This window comes from Oncorhynchus mykiss, chromosome 12 (assembly GCF_057628025.1).
Source record: "Oncorhynchus mykiss isolate SJ-2025 chromosome 12, ASM5762802v1, whole genome shotgun sequence".
NCBI classification, from domain to species: Eukaryota; Metazoa; Chordata; class Actinopteri; order Salmoniformes; family Salmonidae; genus Oncorhynchus; species Oncorhynchus mykiss.
The window spans coordinates 92,033,629-92,053,628 of NC_143033.1; the positions used below are offsets into that span (position 1 = coordinate 92,033,629).

Consider the following 20,000-nt stretch of genomic DNA (forward strand, 5'->3'; position numbering starts at 1 on the left):
CTCAGTACTTTGTTGAAACACCTTTGGCAGCAGTTACAGCCTCTTGTTTTCTTGGGTGTGACGCTACACACTTGGCACACCTGTATTTGGAGAGTTTCTCCCATTCTTATTTGCAGATCCTCTCAAGCTCTGTCAGGTTGAATGGGGAGCGTCGCTGCATAGGTCTCTCCAGAGATGTTTGATTGGGTTCAAGTCCGGGCTCTGGCTGAGCCACTCAAGGACATTCTTTGAGTGGCCCAGTGGCCCCTTTGCTTTGTCTTGGCTGTGAGCTTAGGGTTGTTGTCCTGTTGGAAGGTGAACCTCTGGAGCAGGTTTTCATCAAGGATCTCTCTGTACTTTGCTCTGTTCATCTTTCCGACGATCCTGACTAGTCTCCTAGTCCCTGCCGCTGAAAAACATCCCACAGCATGATGCTGCCACCACCATGCTTCACCGTAGGGATGGTGCCAGGTTTCTTCCAGACATGACGCTTGGCAGCTATGCCAAAGAGTTCAATCTTGGTTTCATCAGACCAGAGAATATTGTTTCTCATGGTCTGAGAGTTCTTTAGGTGCCTTTTGTCAAACTCCACCGGGCTTTCATGTGCCTTTTACTGCGGAGTGGCTTCCGTCTGGCCACTCTACCATATAGGCCTGATTGGTGGAGTATGGCAGAGATGGTTGACCTTCTGGAAGGTTCTCCCATCTCCACAGAGAAACTCTGGACCATCAGGTTCTTGGTCACCTCCATTACCAAGGCCCTTCTCCCTCGATTGCTCAGCTCTAGGAAGAGTCTTGGTGGTTCCAAACTTCTTCCATTTAAAAATGGAGGCCATTGTGTTCCTGGAGACCTTCAATGCTGCAGAATTTTTTTAGGTATCCTTCCCCAGACCTATGCCTCGACACAATCCTGTCTCTGAGCTCTACGGACAATTCCTTCGACTTCATGGCTTGGTTTGTGCTCTGACGTGCACTGTCAACTGGGGGACCTTATATAGACAGGTGTGTGCCTTATATAAATAAGACATTTCTGTTTAAAAAAAATATATATAAATTAGCAAAAAATTCTAAAAACCTGTTTTCACTTTCTCATTATGGGGTATTGTGTTTAGATTGATGAGGAAAAAGTGTATTTAATCCATTTTAGAATAAGGCTGTGAAGTAACAAAATGTGGAGAAAGGGAAGGTGTCTGAATACTTTCCGACTGCACTGTACCACGGCCCATAGGGCTCTTGTCAATAGTGCAATATATGGTAGGTATAGTAGGAAGTCATTTGGGACACTCGTTCTGGTAAATACCCATTGATTTTGTGTTCCGTCTGAGGGCTGAGACACAGGGACAAGCAGTGGAAAGTGCTTACGATCCCTATCAGCACTAAGAGGCTGAAAGCCACACAGCTTGTCCTCATTACCATATTGACAGGCCTTTGTGCCACTTTCTGATCCTTTGTTGCCACTTTTAGACCTAGTGTTACGGAAGATGGGGACATATTTTTGAAATGTTTTAAATAATATTACATCTGTAGGCATTACTTCCCCTCTGTCTCCTCTTACCTTCTTTATTTCTTCCCTCTCTGTGTCCCCATCTTCTCTCTCTCTCTCCCTCTCTCTCTCTCTCTCTCTCTCTCTCTCTCTCTCTCTCTCTCTCACTCTCAACCTGTGAAGGATTGAAACAACTGGCTGCTCTTCTCTAGGGAACATGAATTCCTGACTGTTCTTCCACTTCACATGACTCCTTTATATCTGCCCAGAGTGCCGGGCCAGACGCAACTTTATGAGAGGAAATAACTCTCCGACAGCATGTGGCATTCCCAGCATACCTTGCATCACCGTTGTGTCACAGTGCTTTACTGTACCGATGTAGCTACCTCATCAGGATAGCTGAAGGATCCAGTGTGGGTTGATAATGGGTCGAAACAACAAGGGATTAACCTGAACTTGTCTAAAAAGAAAAGCTAGTTTTCATTGCAAAAAGTGTTCCGTTGAAAATACTTTTGCTTCGGTTTTCTGCAGTGTGCATGAATTAATACACCCCATATCTTTGGGGGTGTTTTAGGCTAAACTATAAGCTGTAACTGCTAGAGGAACTGTGATTGCATGCTTGTATTCCCTTCACATGACCAAATCTATGGGAGTATTCATTGTTCAATATAGTCCCCCAGCCTTTTGTATTTGATATTTAACCGTCACATTGACACGAGAATGTCCTCCTCTGCCATGTTTGTTTTGCTTACTCTGTAACTCAGAATCGGCCACAAAGTCTGTCATGAATTTATTTTCATCCCTAAAAGTCTAAGAAAGGATCACCTCCTTTCAGAGTTCATTCCATCGCTGCCACATTGAAAACCGCTCATCCCCTGTAGGTAAGCCTAACAGAACATACAGTATCCCAGTATTAGAAGAGAGAGAGAGAGAGCACTTCTCAGTCCTCTATGTTCTTGTTTCCTGGTGTTGTTTTCCGTTGGCTGTGACATCGTAACCTAGCTACAGTAGCTGAGCATCCAGCTATGGATGGAGGTTGGAGCAGTTAGAGGAGAGACAGGAGACACCATGAGGCTAGCCTGGTTCCACATCTGTGCTGTCTTGCCAACTCCTATGGTCATTGCTGGCCAAAGGAGTTAGCAAACAGCTCAAACAGAGATGGAACCAGGCTAGCCTCAGGGTGTCTCCTGTATCTCCTCTAACTGCTAGCATGAAGCCCATTGCAGCCTGGGAAGAGTTCATCCCTGGAGAAGCATCACTCAGGTTCAGCCTACTGTAGTGTAGCGCCCCCCCCCCCCCCCCCCCCCCCCCCCCCCGAGTTACACCTCCAACTCAGGGATAATCATAATCCCAATATTGGATACGGAGCACAACGCAGGCTTCCTCAACAAACCTGGTCACAAATGACAGCCTATTGCCAATGGGCCCTGGTCAAAAGTAGCACCCTATATAGTGAATAGGCTGCCAATTGGGACACACCCCTAGAATCAACCTAATGTGACCTATTCTTGTTTGTGTGAACCTTGAACTGTAATTCGTAAAGTCGCTGTGTTTTTGTGTTGCCGACTACGCCACCATTATTTATAACATAGTAAACTGCAGATTTAGAGATTAGCAGAGCTGGTGATGAAAATTAATCTCTGTGTCATTACTTATTCAGCTATACCGCCTCATCTCTCCTCTTCTCCTCCCTTCCTCCCTTCCTTCTCTTGACGACCCACCACATGCTCTTGATGAGGAAAATAATGGCCACGCATTTCCAAACTAATGCCCTCCAAGAAATCTAGTCTAAAATGGTGGATTATGAATGATGTAAAGACTGATGGTGGACATATACATGGAACATGGTTTCCTCAGAAAGAGAGAGAGGGAGAGGGAGGGAGGGGGAGAGAGAGAGAGAGAGGGGGCTGGAGGAGGGGGAGGGAGTGGGGGGGAGAGAGAGAGAGAGAGAGAGAGAGAGAGAGGGGGCTGGAGGAGGGGGAGAGGGGGAGGGAGAGAGAGAGAGAGCGCGAGAGGGATGCTGAGCAGTGTTCGTTCTGTGGTATTGTTTTTACCCTGTAGACACCCTGACTGACACAAAAAAAGCCATAGGAAGATAGGAAACCACTGAGCCAATAGCCTTCACAGGACCTGAGGCTAATACTGGATATGTGGCCTACAGTTCAATTCACCCCATAACTTTGTCCCACCAGGAGATATTGTATAAAATCAACAAATATATATTAAAAAATATATTTAAAAAAGAAAAAAAGAATTAAATTAAATAATCACACACAAATGTTTATTTATTTAAAAAAAAAAAATGATTGTAATCTTATTTTATTTGTCACATACACATGGTTAGCAGATGTTAATGCGAGTGTAGCGAAATGCTTGTGCTTCTAGATCCGACAATGCAGTAGTAACCAACGAGTAATCTAACCTAACAATTCCACAACTGCTACCTTATACACACAAGTGTAAATATATATGTATCCCAAATGGCACCCTATTCCCTGTGTAGTGCACTACTTTTGTCAAAAGTAGTGCACTAAGTAGGGAATACAAAGTAGTGGACTAAGTAGGGAATACAAAGTAGTGCACTAAATAGGAAATAGATTGCCATTTGGCACGTACGTTTGTCTGCACAGTCTGGCACATCCCCAGCTGATATATTCAAAATGAAGACATTTTAATAACCTTTACTGCAGTGGACTAAATCAGGGTCCCACAGGGTGTTTCTTGGTAGTCTTAAACAAAAGTATACACCTCATACACATGGTTATGGACCTTAAAAAAGAAGACAGCTGTACCATGTCAGATAAAGAGTTGAAATGTATTACATTTTGAGTTTGCATCACAGTATTACACTTTATATACATCACAGAAGACTGAAATATAACAAAAAACGTTTTTCAACAAAACACCAGAAATGTAAAAAATAAAATAATGAAATGATGAAGAATATGAATAGCATTCCACCCATGAGGCCACTGGGCCATTTGACTGCAGGAAGGAGCTACACCTGTTCTATAATGCACCTCTGTTAGTAAAGAGCACATCAGTAATCAGATCAGATGATGGGATAGTTGTTGTTAGCGCTGTAGCTGCAGGAGAAAAAAGACTAGTGGTTACAAAGCTGTGTTTTAGTAGCCTACATTCATCTATTACACGGCCTTGTGGAAAATAGAGGTGAAATATTTCAATCATTGTGGGATATTATTTAAAGCAAGGCAGTCAAATGTTCAAGTCATTATAAAACCAAACATTTTACCTACACAATATAGTAGCCTAGCTAGGGTTGCAAAGCTACCGGTAGTTTACCAAAGTTACTGGAATCTTCACTAAATTTGATCATTAACAGAAAATCTATAGCAATCTATCGTAACTTTGGTATTTAAAAAAACGTATTCATACATGATATTATTTGTAGTGTCTAGTAGATAGAACATATGGTTCAAGAGAAAATAGCAGAGTTAATGGAAAAGTATCTAATCAACAATTACATTATTTTCTATTAACTCTGCAACTTGTCCAACTATTTCATTTTTTCACAACTGCCAACAGTTTGACGCCTAACATTGACAACAAATACATATTGACATAGTAAAATAAATAAAAAGTGTGCAAAGTAATAGAGGATATTTCATGCTGAAACCTTCATATTAAACACCAATGGTATTCACTAAGTTGATGGTTTATATTTAGGATAATGTTTTACAGTTTTGTCTTTCAATGTTTTAAAATCATCTTATTGAATTCATATATTTTGCAGTGACAACAGCATACCGTAGGCCTAGCTACTGGAATTCATGGAAATAAATGGATTCATGGAAATATAAACAATATGCAGTACATTACTGACATACTCCAACTGAACTTGTGATTCCAGGGAGCCCTCTAAGACGATTGTGGAAGGATCCCAAAAGCCCAGTATAATTCTGCAGCTTTACGGCAGGTCTGCACAGCGATCCCAGCTCTTTTGTTCTGAGCCATCATTGACTGAGCACCACTCTGTCTGTGGAGAGTTCAACTCTGGAGATCTGGGATGAATATGCTCCGACTGCCAGTCAATTAAGGATAAAGAATAACAGAGATGGTTCTAAAACAGCCGTGGGCCTGTGGAACAAACCACAGAATATACTGTAGCCATAGTAACAACGCTTTCATAGATGTTGATTCACACTTTGTGGGTCAATGTACTGCTGTTTGTCACAAATGTATGAAGATATACTGAACATTAAACACATACAGTAAAACAGGATATGAATAGACGACTGAACCCCTTTCAACAACAAGTTGTGTCTGTCGATGCTCAAAGACCTATCCATAGTGACATTGGGTTTAGAGTGTGTATTGTGGTAACTACACTGTAGTAGTACAGTGATATTCCTGTCTAGGAAGTAGACCATGATCCTTTGTGGTGTTGTGTTATTATGTGTTAACCGTATGTTGATTTGTGCCCTACACCAGCATAGTGTAAAAGGCCAACCCCTAGGTGATTGATTACCCAGACGTAGAGGACCTAGATTTCAGGCCCTGATCCCCCTCTCAGACAGGACCACCCACAGGGTGGCTGGAGCACTGGGACACACAGGCAGCACACACACACACATACAGTACATACAGACATACAGGGACTTGTACAAGTATGAACACACACAGCAATTTATGAGAGAGAGTGAGAGAGTGAGAGAGAGAGAGAGAGAGAGAGAGAGAGAGAGAGAGAGTTCTCTCCCTGGTCTGAAATGTACGTTGACAGAAACTCGGTCTGAGTGCAAGACAGACAGCCTGCATGGTGCCTGGGGTACACTTTCATCCACAGCATAGGAGAGGAGAGAGGAGATCCCAGGAGAGGAAGGAATATGATGATGAGAGAGGGGGAGGAGAAGAGAGGGAGAGAGTAAAGGAGGAGATTATGGGAGGAGAGAGGATAAGAGAGGGGAGGAGTTGGGAGTGGAGGATGGGAGACGTAGATGAGAGGAGACGGTAGGATAGAAGAGATGAGATGAAGAGGATATAGGAGTCTGGAGGAGCGGACAGGAGTGGAGGGAAGTGTAGAAGAGAGAGAAGAGGAGGAGAGGATGGTGCTGCAGAGCAAAGATTCTCCGTAATCCTCATCAGAAACCACCAGGAGCAGGTCTAATTAAAAAACACAATGACCCCTAATTCTCCAAACCCTGGAATATATGAATATTCTATCTATTACTATTATCCCAGTCATTCAACGCTACTGTTTCCATTCAACTTATGTTATTCAGATGTATACAGAACAAATGTTTAAGCTATAATGATGACTTTTAAAGAATAAGTGATTCATGTCTGTGGTTGTTATGGGCATAATTAACTTTCAGATAGCTGGGTTTTGCTTAGTTCTGTCGTGTCCAATATGATGTGGCATATAACTACAATGGTTAAATGTCATTATTTTCTATTCTGATGAGAACGTAATGCAAGTGAATAGCGCTTCTAATAGCGCTATATATTTTTGGCAGAGACAAAAACGTTGTAGATCAGAGAATATTTCTCCCTCCAAACCTCATCCAGCACAGTCTTGCATTCATTTGAAACCTCATCAGCATCTAGCGACAGTGATAAACGAAGCACCTGCCTTCTGATCATCATTAGTATTTTCCTGTATGCATATAACCTGGTTAACAGATTCAGTCTGTTTTATCCTGGCTAGTATGCATATATATGCAACTTTATCAATATGTCATCTATTTCAGTACAGTATGTTGCATCTCAAGTAGGGAACATTTTTGTTTCCTTCTGGCTGTTTCTCACCCGGTGTGCCAAAAATATCAGAGGCCAGAACGAGTTGTGTAACATTGATTTGAAATTCTGTCTAGTGAGCTGCTTCAGCTCTGCCCTGTGTGTGTTCTGAGATTCCCGCTGACAGATACGCGAGGGACTGTTGGTTATCTGTGGGTGAAGAGGAAAACACATCATCTCCCATCTCACCAGCATTCATTCACCCAAAGCTTACATATACTCACCCTCTGCACTTAATTCCAATTCACTATGCTCCTTCAGGCTTATTGAATCTGTACTCCCCTGTCAACCACATAGTGGCGGATCCTCCTCGAAAATTAGAAATGCGGAGGGAGGAAATAAAGTATATTTTTGTGCAAAAATCTGTTTGTAAGCGACATAATCCTATAATTAATTTTTCAGTGAGTGAACACATGACTACAGTCACGTTGAAGTGTGTCTGGTTTGGCTATTATGAAATGAGAGAGAGAGAGAGGTTGTGCTAAGTAGAGTTGGTGCCAAGTAAGAAAGTTTAAGTAGGCGGCACAATATCCAAATAGATTTGGAAAATCCAAGCAGGTTGGGACCCTCTTAGCAGTAGTGTAGAAGTAGATAATATTCTTACCACTGGCTAATGGAGCCTCTCACTGAGCTGAACTCCTACTAGGCACGGGCTGCTTCTCTCTTTCTCTCTCTAACCATTCCTCTCAGTCTTTCTCTCCCCCCCCCATTTCTCTTTGTCTCTCTCCCTCTCGATCTACCACTATCTCTCTCTGTTCCTGTCTCAGTGTGGGCATACAGGAAGCAATTACTTAGTGAACCTCATTGTTTGTCATTGGCTCCAGAGTGGCGCACTGGTCTAAGGCACTGCATCTCAGTGCCAGAGGTGTCACTACAGACACCCTGGTTTGATTCCAGGCAACAACAACTGCCCGAGTTACACTAGGAACGCATAATCCCTCCATCAGTGCTCAGACTGTCTGCAATAGACTGAGAGAGGCTGGACTGAAGGCTTGTAGGCCTGTTGTAAGGCAGGTCCTCACCAGACAATAATGTCGCCTATGGGCACAAACTCTGCCAGCTGTTGCTGGACCAGACAGGACTTGCAAAAGGAGCTCTTCATTGACGAGTCACGGTTTTGTCTCACCGGGGTAGTTGGTAGGGTTCGCGTTTATCGTTGAAGGAATGAGCGTTACACCGAGGCCTGTACTCTGGAGCAGGATCAATTTGGAGGTGGAGGGTCCGTCATGGTCTGGGGCGGTGTGTCACAGCATCATCGGACTGAGCTTGTTGTCATTGGAGGCAATCTCAATGCTGTGCGTTACAGGGAAGACATCCTCCTCCCTCATGTGGTACCCTTCCTGCAGGCTCATCCTGACATGACCCTCCAGCATGAAAATGCCACCAGCCGTACTCTTAGTTCTGTGCGTGATATCCTGCTAGACAGGAATGTTAGTGTTCTGCCATGGCCAGCGAAGAGCCCAGATCTCAATCCCATTGAGCATGTCTGGTACCTGTTGGATTGGAGGGTGAGGGCTAGGGCCATTCCCACTAGAAATGTACGGGAACTTGTAGGTGCCTTGGTGGAAGAGTGGGGTAACATCTCACAGCAAGAACTGACAAATCTGGTGCAGTCCATGAGGAGGAGATGCACTGCCGTACTTAATGCAGCTGGTGGCCACACCAGATACTGACTGTTACTTTTGATTTTGACAACCCCTTTATTCCATTTCTGTTAGTCACATGACTGTGGAACTTGTTCAGTTTATGTCTCAGTTGTTGAATCCTGTTATGTTCATACAAATATTTATACATGTTAAGTTTGCTGAAAATAAATGGAGTTGACAGTGAGGAGGTTTCTTTAATTGCTGAGTATATATATATTTTTTATTTCACCTTTGTTTAACTAGGCAAGTCAGTTAAGAACAAACTCTTATTTACAATGATGGCCTCTCCCCCACTCTTCACCCTCCCTTCCTTCCTCCCTCCCTCATATGATCCTATCACAGGCCCAGACAAAGATGCCTGTCAGATAGGGGTCTTACATTTGCTGTGGATTACATATAGATGATGGATCTCCCCCAGTGCTCCAGCCCTCCCTCCCTCCTTAACTCCTTCCCGCCCTCCTTCCCTCCCCTTACAGTAGCTGGCTGGAGGTGCAGCAGTAATGAAATGTCATTACAAGGTCACTCAGAGCCTTGCGGTACACTGCTGCAGTGGGGGGGCAGAGTGTGTTATCCTGCAGCCTTATCATGGTTTGCACCATGCACTAGCCAGCTGAGCTAACCATACATGACCTCTAGATCCAGTATGGAGGGGAACACACACAGGAACCTCAATGCACCTCACCATGGCTTCAGGGCTGTTCAGCAGGTGCAGTCCTATACTGTACATGTACGCTTTACAGCTGGCAGAGACTGGCTGGAACACACTGGAAACCACTGACGTTATACTGACCAGTCTGTCTGTATGTATGCCACTCATCCCTCACGCCCAGTGGGCTCACATCGCCGCCAACGACAGAAGGAAAGAAAGGACATTTGTCGACTTGTGGGCCAACCAATCAGCTACACCCACTGGGATGGGGGCAAACCCCATAACAGAAAAAATGGGGAGGAATGTGTATCCACGAACCAGCACAGTAACTGGTTCTATGACCAATGTCTCAAAAAACAAGTCATCATATGTGAGACCAACAGACCTCAGCTCTGTTTGACAAGCCAGCCATGCTTCGCAAACATCAAGAGGGTTGTAATGGAGAAGTTTGTGGGAAAATGTGTAAAGGATACTACGTGGATAATCAGCTAAATGTATCTGGTCTCATAACAAAATGAAGGCTGCTGGATGAAAAGATCATTTTTTTTAGGTATTTTGTTTCTGTGATTCTATGCCCATCATTCCTTAATAACAGCTTTATAATAAGCCTCACGATTCATTTGTCTACATTTGTCATTGACTGAGTGCTGGCCTTTGTCCCCTTTTTTTCTGCCATAAAATATTTCTGTTGAGCATGTGTAGGTGACAGCCTGCAGACGGCACATCAACAGCATCTCACACACTTCTATAGGTGTTGCATAGGAAAAGACACTAGGACCATTGTATTCTATCAGAAGCGTTCATCCTTTTGCCCACATATGAAAGCAGCATACCTTGCCTCTTCCACTGAATCAGAGTTCAGTCGTTTTTTCCCCTTTTACCTCTGCATTGTCAAAGTTGTCTACACACAGGTCCAATTGTGCTTGTCCAGCACTGTTGAACCTGCTGTCTGTGACTTACGTAATCCTATCTGTCTGCCTTGTTTCGTGCTGTTTTATAGGACAGAGGGTGAGAAAGAACAAATAAGTAATCCCTCAGAGGTAAAATGAGGGATTCCAGAAATCCAACCGATAGCTCTGCTACTTCCTTATCAGCTTGATGAAGAGCTAGTTTTGTACAGGGTCAACAAACTGCTGGAAACAAATAGTGAAACCTCCCATTTTATTCACTTGATCTATTTTCTTTTTCGATTCATACATTGAGTATAAATGGAGTTACAAATATTTGACCACTACCGTGTCCATATAAGGAAGTACCTCAGTTGCCATTACTGTTTGACTCGTTCTATGGGGTCATACGGATGCTAAAGTGTTCTCTCTTTTTTACTGTGTGACATCTCTGCTGCCCTCTCCCTGTCACTAAGAGAGAGTGGGTGGGAGGGGGGGGGGGGGGGAAGAGCATGAGAGAGGGAGAAAGAAAGGGAATGGGAGAAAGGGTGAGAACGAGGAAGATAGAGATAAAGAGGGAGAGAGAGAGAGAGCGACAGGATATGAATGAATCAGCAAAGCCTGTGTCTTAGCTGGTAGTGCTAGCCCTCCATCTCTTTCTCTCTCTCTCTCTCTCTCTCTGTCTCCCTCTCTCTCTCTCTCTCTCTCTCTCTCTCTCTCTCTCTCTCTCTGTCTCCCTCTCTCTCTCTCTCTCTCTCCCTCCCTCCCTCCCTCCCTCCCTCCCTCCCTCCCTCCCTCCCTCCCTCCCTCCAGACAGATATATTAATAAAGTACACTGAGTACAGTATTGGCCTGGCTAGATCTGGTAAGCACAAGCAGGACCATGGAAAAGTTTCAGTCATCACATCTCCTACACAAAGCAGGCTGCCTATCTGTCTGCCTTGTTTCGTGCTGTTTTATAGGACAGAGGGTGAGAAAGAACAAATAAGTAATCCCTCAGAGGTAAAATGAGGGATTCCAGAAATCCAACCGATAGCTCTGCTACTTCCTTATCAGCTTGATGAAGAGCTAGTTTTGTACAGGGTCAACAAACTGCTGGAAACAAATAGTGAAACCTCCCATTTTATTCACTTGATCTATTTTCTTTTTCGATTCATACATTGAGTATAAATGGAGTTACAAATATTTGACCACTACCGTGTCCATATAAGGAAGTACCTCAGTTGCCATTACTGTTTGACTCGTTCTATGGGGTCATACGGATGCTAAAGTGTTCTCTCTTTTTTACTGTGTGACATCTCTGCTGCCCTCTCCCTGTCACTAAGAGAGAGTGGGTGGGAGGGGGGGGGGGGGGGAAGAGCATGAGAGAGGGAGAAAGAAAGGGAATGGGAGAAAGGGTGAGAACGAGGAAGATAGAGATAAAGAGGGAGAGAGAGAGAGAGCGACAGGATATGAATGAATCAGCAAAGCCTGTGTCTTAGCTGGTAGTGCTAGCCCTCCATCTCTTTCTCTCTCTCTCTCTCTCTCTCTGTCTCCCTCTCTCTCTCTCTCTCTCTCTCTCTCTCTCTCTCTCTCTCTCTGTCTCCCTCTCTCTCTCTCTCTCTCTCCCTCCCTCCCTCCCTCCCTCCCTCCCTCCCTCCCTCCCTCCCTCCCTCCCTCCAGACAGATATATTAATAAAGTACACTGAGTACAGTATTGGCCTGGCTAGATCTGGTAAGCACAAGCAGGACCATGGAAAAGTTTCAGTCATCACATCTCCTACACAAAGCAGGCTTTTCAGCCTCAATCCCCTGATACAACTGGTCCACAGATGGAGACTCAGAAAAGGATATGAGTTTTCTCAACTGCACTTGTCCTCAGGTGACTGTATGGCTGGTTGTTTGTGTCAGTTAAGTGCAATACTGTTTAAGTCTGTGTAAAATGTATATCACTACATCTAAAACGGTGAATATACAGTACAGAGTGTACAAAACATTACGAACACCTTCAAAATATTGAGTTGCACCCCCAATTTGCTCTCAGAACAGCCTCAATTGATCGGGGCATGATCTCCACAGGGTGTCGAAAGCATTCCACAGTTGTTTCAAGTTGTCTGGATGTCCTTTGGGTGGTGGACCATTCTTGATACACACGGGAAACTGTTGAGCATGAAAACTCCTGCAGCGTTGCAGTTCTTGACACAAACCGGTGCGCCTGGCACCTACAACCATTCCCTGGTCAAAGGCAATTCAATGTTTTGTTTGGCCAATTCACCCTCTGAATGACACACATACACAATCCATGTCTCAATTGTCTCAAGGCTTATAAATCCTTCTTTGACTTGTCTCCTCCTTTTCATCTACACTGATTAAAGTGGATTTAACAAGTGACATCAATAAGGGATCATATCTTTCACCTGGATTCAACTGGTCAGTCTATGTCATGTTCCTAATGTTTTGTACACTCAGTGGAGATGGAAGTTAATATTATTTAATGGACAATGCATTTAGGAGGTCACACTTTTGAATTACTTTTCAAGTTGTGAAGTGAGAAGCAGTTGACATGCATCACAGTGTCCCTGAGGTGTATCAATAGCAGACAGTCATCAGCACATCCTGTCAGTGTGTGTGTGTGTGTGTGTGTGTGTGTGTGTGTGTGTGTGTGTGTGTGTGTGTGTGTGTGTGTGTGTGTGTGTGTGTGTGTGTGTGTGTGTGTGGAGAGGGTAGGTTCCACACTGTAGTAGCTCCCAGCGTTGTTAGTGAAGATGACATTTTTTGAGAAAGGTATTTTTTGTTCCTTGAGAATGTAGCCTGCTCTGAAAATACTCTGTCAGACTGGACCAAGACCTTTCTTCTACTGTTGAGACAAGCAAGACCTTTCTGTCAGTGCTATTCTGAAAACACATTCAGTCCGAAACACAACTCACATGGCCAGTTGAAAGTGTTCTTATCTAACTTCTGTTTGACAGCGTCTTACTGACTGTGGCGGTCAGGCACGTCTTGACTTCTGAATGAAAAAGCTCTTACCATTTCCATTAAGGCTACAGAATGATACCGACAGAGCACTTCAAATCAGCATCCTTTTGTCTGCCTTTTTACCACCTCTCTGGTAATCTAGTGTTGATAAGGTGCTTGATATGGTGACTTAAATGGCAGGCAGGTGTGTCACAGTGCATTATGGGGTACCACCGTTATGAGGTCACCTTTAGAATCCTGGACCTACCCTTTCCTCAGGTGTGTCACGGTGTACCACCGTTATGAGGTCACCTTTAGAATCCTGGACCTACCCTTTCCTCAGGTGTGTCACGGTGCATTATGGTGTACCACCGTTATGAGGTCACCTTTAGAATCCTGGACCTACCCTTTCCTCAGGTGTGTCACGGTGCATTATGGTGTACCACCGTTATGAGGTCACCTTTAGAATCCTGGACCTACCCTTTCCTCAGGTGTGTCACAGTACATTATGGAGTACCACCGTTATGAGGTCACCTTTAGAATCCTGGACCTACACTTTCCTCAGGTGTGTCACGGTGTACCACCGTTATGAGGTCACCTTTAGAATCCTGGACCTACCCTTTCCTCAGGTGTGTCACGGTGCATTATGGTGTACCACCGTTATGAGGTCACCTTTTGAATCCTGGACCTACCCTTTCCTCAGGTGTGTCACGGTGCATTATGGAGTACCACCGTTATGAGGTCACCTTTAGAATCCTGGACCTACCCTTTCCTCAGGTGTGTCACAGTACATTATGGAGTACCACCGTTGTGAGGTCACCTTTAGAATCCTGGACCTACCCTTTCCTCAGGTGTGTCACAGTACATTATGGAGTACCACCGTTATGAGGTCACCTTTAGAATCCTGGACCTACCCTTTCCTCAGGTGTGTCACAGTACATTATGGAGTACCACCGTTATGAGGTCACCTTTAGAATCCTGGACCTACACTTTCCTCAGGTGTGTCACAGTGCATTATGGCGTACCACCGTTATGAGGTCACCTTTAGAATCCTGGACCTACCCTTTCCTCAGGTGTGTCACGGTGTACCACCGTTATGAGGTCACCTTTAGAATCCTGGACCTACCCTTTCCTCAGGTGTGTCACGGTGCATTATGGTGTACCACCGTTATGAGGTCACCTTTAGAATCCTGGACCTACCCTTTCCTCAGGTGTGTCACGGTGCATTATGGAGTACCACCGTTATGAGGTCACCTTTAGAATCCTGGACCTACCCTTTCCTCAGGTGTGTCACAGTACATTATGGAGTACCACCGTTATGAGGTCACCTTTAGAATCCTGGACCTACCCTTTCCTCAGGTGTGTCACAGTACATAATGGAGTACCACCGTTATGAGGTCACCTTTAGAATCCTGGACCTACACTTTCCTCAGGTGTGTCACAGTACATTATGGAGTACCACCGTTATGAGGTCACCTTTAGAATCCTGGACCTACCCTTTCCTCAGGTGTGTCACAGTACATAATGGAGTACCACCGTTATGAGGTCACCTTTAGAATCCTGGACCTACACTTTCCTCAGGTGTGTCACAGTACATTATGGAGTACCACCGTTATGAGGTCACCTTTGGAATCCTGGACCTACACTTTCCTCAGGTGTGTCACAGTGCATTATGGCGTACCACCGTTATGAGGTCACCTTTAGAATCCTGGACCTACCCTTTCCTCAGGTGTGTCACGGTGCATTATGGAGTACCACCGTTATGAGGTCACCTTTAGAATCCTGGACCTACCCTTTCCTCAGGTGTGTCACAGTACATTATGGAGTACCACCGTTGTGAGGTCACCTTTAGAATCCTGGACCTACACTTTCCTCAGGTGTGTCACAGTACATTATGGAGTACCACCGTTATGAGGTCACCTTTAGAATCCTGGACCTACCCTTTCCTCAGGTGTGTCACAGTACATTATGGAGTACCACCGTTATGAGGTCACCTTTAGAATCCTGGACCTACCCTTTCCTCAGGTGTGTCACAGTACATTATGGTGTACCACCGTTATGAGGTCACCTTTAGAATCCTGGACCTACCCTTTCCTCAGGTGTGTCACAGTGCATTATGGCGTACCACCGTTATGAGGTCACCTTTAGAATCCTGGACCTACCCTTTCCTCAGGTGTGTCACAGTACATTATGGAGTACCACCGTTATGAGGTCACCTTTAGAATCCTGGACCTACACTTTCCTCAGGTGTGTCACGGTGTACCACCGTTATGAGGTCACCTTTAGAATCCTGGACCTACCCTTTCCTCAGGTGTGTCACGGTGCATTATGGTGTACCACCGTTATGAGGTCACCTTTAGAATCCTGGACCTACCCTTTCCTCAGGTGTGTCACGGTGCATTATGGAGTACCACCGTTATGAGGTCACCTTTAGAATCCTGGACCTACCCTTTCCTCAGGTGTGTCACAGTACATTATGGAGTACCACCGTTATGAGGTCACCTTTAGAATCCTGGACCTACCCTTTCCTCAGGTGTGTCACAGTACATTATGGAGTACCACCGTTATGAGGTCACCTTTAGAATCCTGGACCTACACTTTCCTCAGGTGTGTCACAGTGCATTATGGCGTACCACCGTTATGAGGTCACCTTTAGAATCCTGGACCTACCCTTTCCTCAGGTGTGTCACGGTGTACCACCGTTATGAGGTCACCTTTAGAATCCTGGACCTACCCTTTCCTCAGGTGTGTCACGGTGCATTATGGTGTACCACCGTTATGAGGTCACCTTTAGAATCCTGGACCTACCCTTTCCTCAGGTGTGTCACGGTGCATTATGGAGTACCACCGTTATGAGGTCACCTTTAGAATCCTGGACCTACCCTTTCCTCAGGTGTGTCACAGTACATTATGGAGTACCACCGTTATGAGGTCACCTTTAGAATCCTGGACCTACCCTTTCCTCAGGTGTGTCACAGTACATAATGGAGTACCACCGTTATGAGGTCACCTTTAGAATCCTGGACCTACACTTTCCTCAGGTGTGTCACAGTACATAATGGAGTACCACCGTTATGAGGTCACCTTTAGAATCCTGGACCTACCCTTTCCTCAGGTGTGTCACAGTACATTATGGAGTACCACCGTTATGAGGTCACCTTTAGAATCCTGGACCTACCCTTTCCTCAGGTGTGTCACAGTACATTATGGAGTACCACCGTTATGAGGTCACCTTTAGAATCCTGGACCTACACTTTCCTCAGGTGTGTCACAGTACATAATGGAGTACCACCGTTATGAGGTCACCTTTAGAATCCTGGACCTACACTTTCCTCAGGTGTGTCACAGTACATTATGGAGTACCACCGTTATGAGGTCACCTTTAGAATCCTGGACCTACCCTTTCCTCAGGTGTGTCACAGTACATTATGGAGTACCACCGTTATGAGGTCACCTTTAGAATCCTGGACCTACCCTTTCCTCAGGTGTGTCACAGTACATTATGGAGTACCACCGTTATGAGGTCACCTTTAGAATCCTGGACCTACCCTTTCCTCAGGTGTGTCACAGTACATAATGGAGTACCACCGTTATGAGGTCACCTTTAGAATCCTGGACCTACACTTTCCTCAGGTGTGTCACAGTGCATTATGGCGTACCACCGTTATGAGGTCACCTTTAGAATCCTGGACCTACCCTTTCCTCAGGTGTGTCACGGTGCATTATGGAGTACCACCGTTATGAGGTCACCTTTAGAATCCTGGACCTACCCTTTCCTCAGGTGTGTCACGGTGTACCACCGTTATGAGGTCACCTTTAGAATCCTGGACCTACACTTTCCTCAGGTGTGTCACAGTACATTATGGAGTACCACCGTTATGAGGTCACCTTTGGAATCCTGGACCTACACTTTCCTCAGGTGTGTCACAGTGCATTATGGCGTACCACCGTTATGAGGTCACCTTTAGAATCCTGGACCTACCCTTTCCTCAGGTGTGTCACGGTGCATTATGGAGTACCACCGTTATGAGGTCACCTTTAGAATCCTGGACCTACCCTTTCCTCAGGTGTGTCACAGTACATTATGGCGTACCACCGTTATGAGGTCACCTTTAGAATCCTGGACCTACCCTTTCCTCAGGTGTGCAGTGTTGCCTTTTATACTCTCCTGAATCAGTGTGCCACGTCTCGTTTATTCCCCCTCCCATCCGCAAATAAAACTTTTGTTCCCTTTGGGTCGGGGAGAAATCTAATGGATCATTATAGTGGCTGTGGGATTTACGGTTAAAAGGGAGCTTGCCTGACATGGAAAGAATAGGATGTAAGATCTTTTCCATTGCGGACTTGGCAGTGCTGGGGTTGTCAGGCGAGGTGGATGCACCCCCACCCTGCTCTGAGGTGGAATGGCTGGAGGGAGATGAAACAGAGGAAGGGAATGAGGGAGGAAGGAAGAAGGAGAAGAAGAAAGGACTGGGTAATTTGGAATATGGGTTTCTGCTAGCATAAATATGGTGGTAATGGGACAGGTTAAGGCCAGGTGTGAGTGTCTGTGTGTGCGTCTGTCTGCATGCGTTCTTGTGCGCCTCCATGTACAGTGCCAGCCTAGATACTCTGTGCAGGCAGGCAGGCAGGCAGGCAGACAGACAGACAGACAGACAGACAGACAGACAGTATCAGCAGCCCCAAGCAGCACCAGCAACAGCAGCTGACTCAGGCCAATGTCCATGTGTCCTGTCTGCCTGCCTGAGGGGCTGAAGGAGTTGCTACAGGATATGAACAGGAAACTCAAGCAGCTGCGTGGCTCACTGCTCTACTGCTGGGTCCCGCTGTCTTAAACTGGCTGTGTCCCAAATTGCACCCTAGTCCCTTTATGATGTGCTAGGGAAAAGAGGGATAATTCAGACATGCACATCTCGGCACCCTGCTCCCAGACTGGAACTATGAATGTTAGCTATAGATATGCAGATAGATCTAAATGCAGTCACTTGCGGGAAATCTTGGTTACTCACATTCATAAATAATTTCAAATGATTTCACATTCTTTTGCACTTTAGGAAAACGTTCACTACATTGTCCTACTGTATCTTTTCAGTGCTGGAGAACTCTGGTGTTCGTGGCCTTGAATGTTCAATCAATCAATCAAATGTATTTTATAAAGCCCTTTTTACACCAGCACTTGTGCTTTACAGATACCCACTTTACAGGTACCCACTTTACAGATACCCACTTTACAGATACCCACATTACAGATACCCACTTTACAGATACCCACATTACAGATACCCACTTTACAGGTACCCACTTTACAGATACCCACTTTACAGATACCCACATTACAGATACCCACTTTGCAGATACCCACTTTACAGATACCCACATTACAGATACCCACTTTACAGGTACCCACTTTACAGATACCCACTTTACAGATACCCACATTACAGATACCCACTTTACAGGTACCCACTTTACAGATACCCACATTACAGATACCCACTTTACAGATACCCACATTACAGATACCCACTTTACAGGTACCCACTTTACAGATACCCACTTTACAGATACCCACATTACAGATACCCACTTTACAGGTACCCACTTTACAGATACCCACTTTACAGATACCCACATTACAGATACCCACTTTACAGGTACCCACTTTACAGATACCCACATTACAGATACCCACTTTACAGATACCCACATTACAGATACCCACTTTACAGGTACCCACTTTACAGATACCCACTTTACAGATACCCACATTACAGATACCCACTTTACAGGTACCCACTTTCTAGATACCCACTTTACAGATACCCACATTACAGATACCCACATTACAGATACCCACTTTACAGGTACCCACTTTACAGGTACCCACTTTACAGATACCCACTTTACAGATACCCACATTACAGATACCCACTTTACAGGTACCCACTTTACAGATACCCACTTTACAGATACCCACATTACAGATACCCACTTTGCAGATACCCACTTTACAGATACCCACATTACAGATACCCACTTTACAGATACCCACTTGTGCTTTACAGATACCCACTTTACAGATACCCACTTGTGCTTTACAGATACCCACTTTACAGATACCCACTTGTGCTTTACAGATACCCACTTGTGCTTTACAGATACCCACTTTACAGATACCCACATTACAGATACCCACTTGTGCTTTACAGATACCCACTTTACAGATACCCACTTTACAGATACCCACTTGTGCTTTACAGATACCCACTTTACAGATACCCACTTTACAGATACCCACATTACAGATACCCACTTGTGCTTTATAGATACCCACTTTATAGATACCCACTTTATAGATACCCACTTGTGCTTTATAGATACCCACTTGTGCTTTACAGATACCCAGCCTAAACCACAAAGAGCAACCAATGCAGATGCAGAAGCACAGTGGTTAGAAAAATCTCCCTAGAAGGCTGGAACCTAGGAAGAATCCTAGAGAGTAACCAGGCTCCGAGGGGCCAGTCCTCTTCTGGTTGTGCCCGGTGGAGGGTACATGTGGCCATTAAGGCTACAGTAGATGACCAGCAGGGTCAAATAAAGACAGACAGTTGTGCTTCATACTGAACAAGATTTTAATGCTAACATTCCTCTAACGGTGCCTCGACCTTT

General features: G+C 44.9%; 1 protein-coding gene across 2 annotated transcripts in view; it reads left to right on the plus strand.

Moving 5' to 3' along the window:
* Positions 1-20,000, plus strand: part of LOC110538765 (extracellular serine/threonine protein kinase FAM20C) — a 73,209-nt gene that overhangs the window by 30,951 nt on the left and 22,258 nt on the right. The window contains exon 4 of one of the 2 annotated variants that reach the window (XM_090191520.1): positions 5,333-7,577. The exons of the other annotated variant lie outside the window; for it this stretch is intronic. Coding sequence (XP_090047646.1) covers positions 5,333-5,492 — 160 coding nt within the window. The 3' untranslated portion in view covers positions 5,493-7,577. Of the gene's footprint in view, positions 1-5,332; positions 7,578-20,000 lie in introns of those variants that run through there. 2 annotated transcript variants of the gene reach the window in all.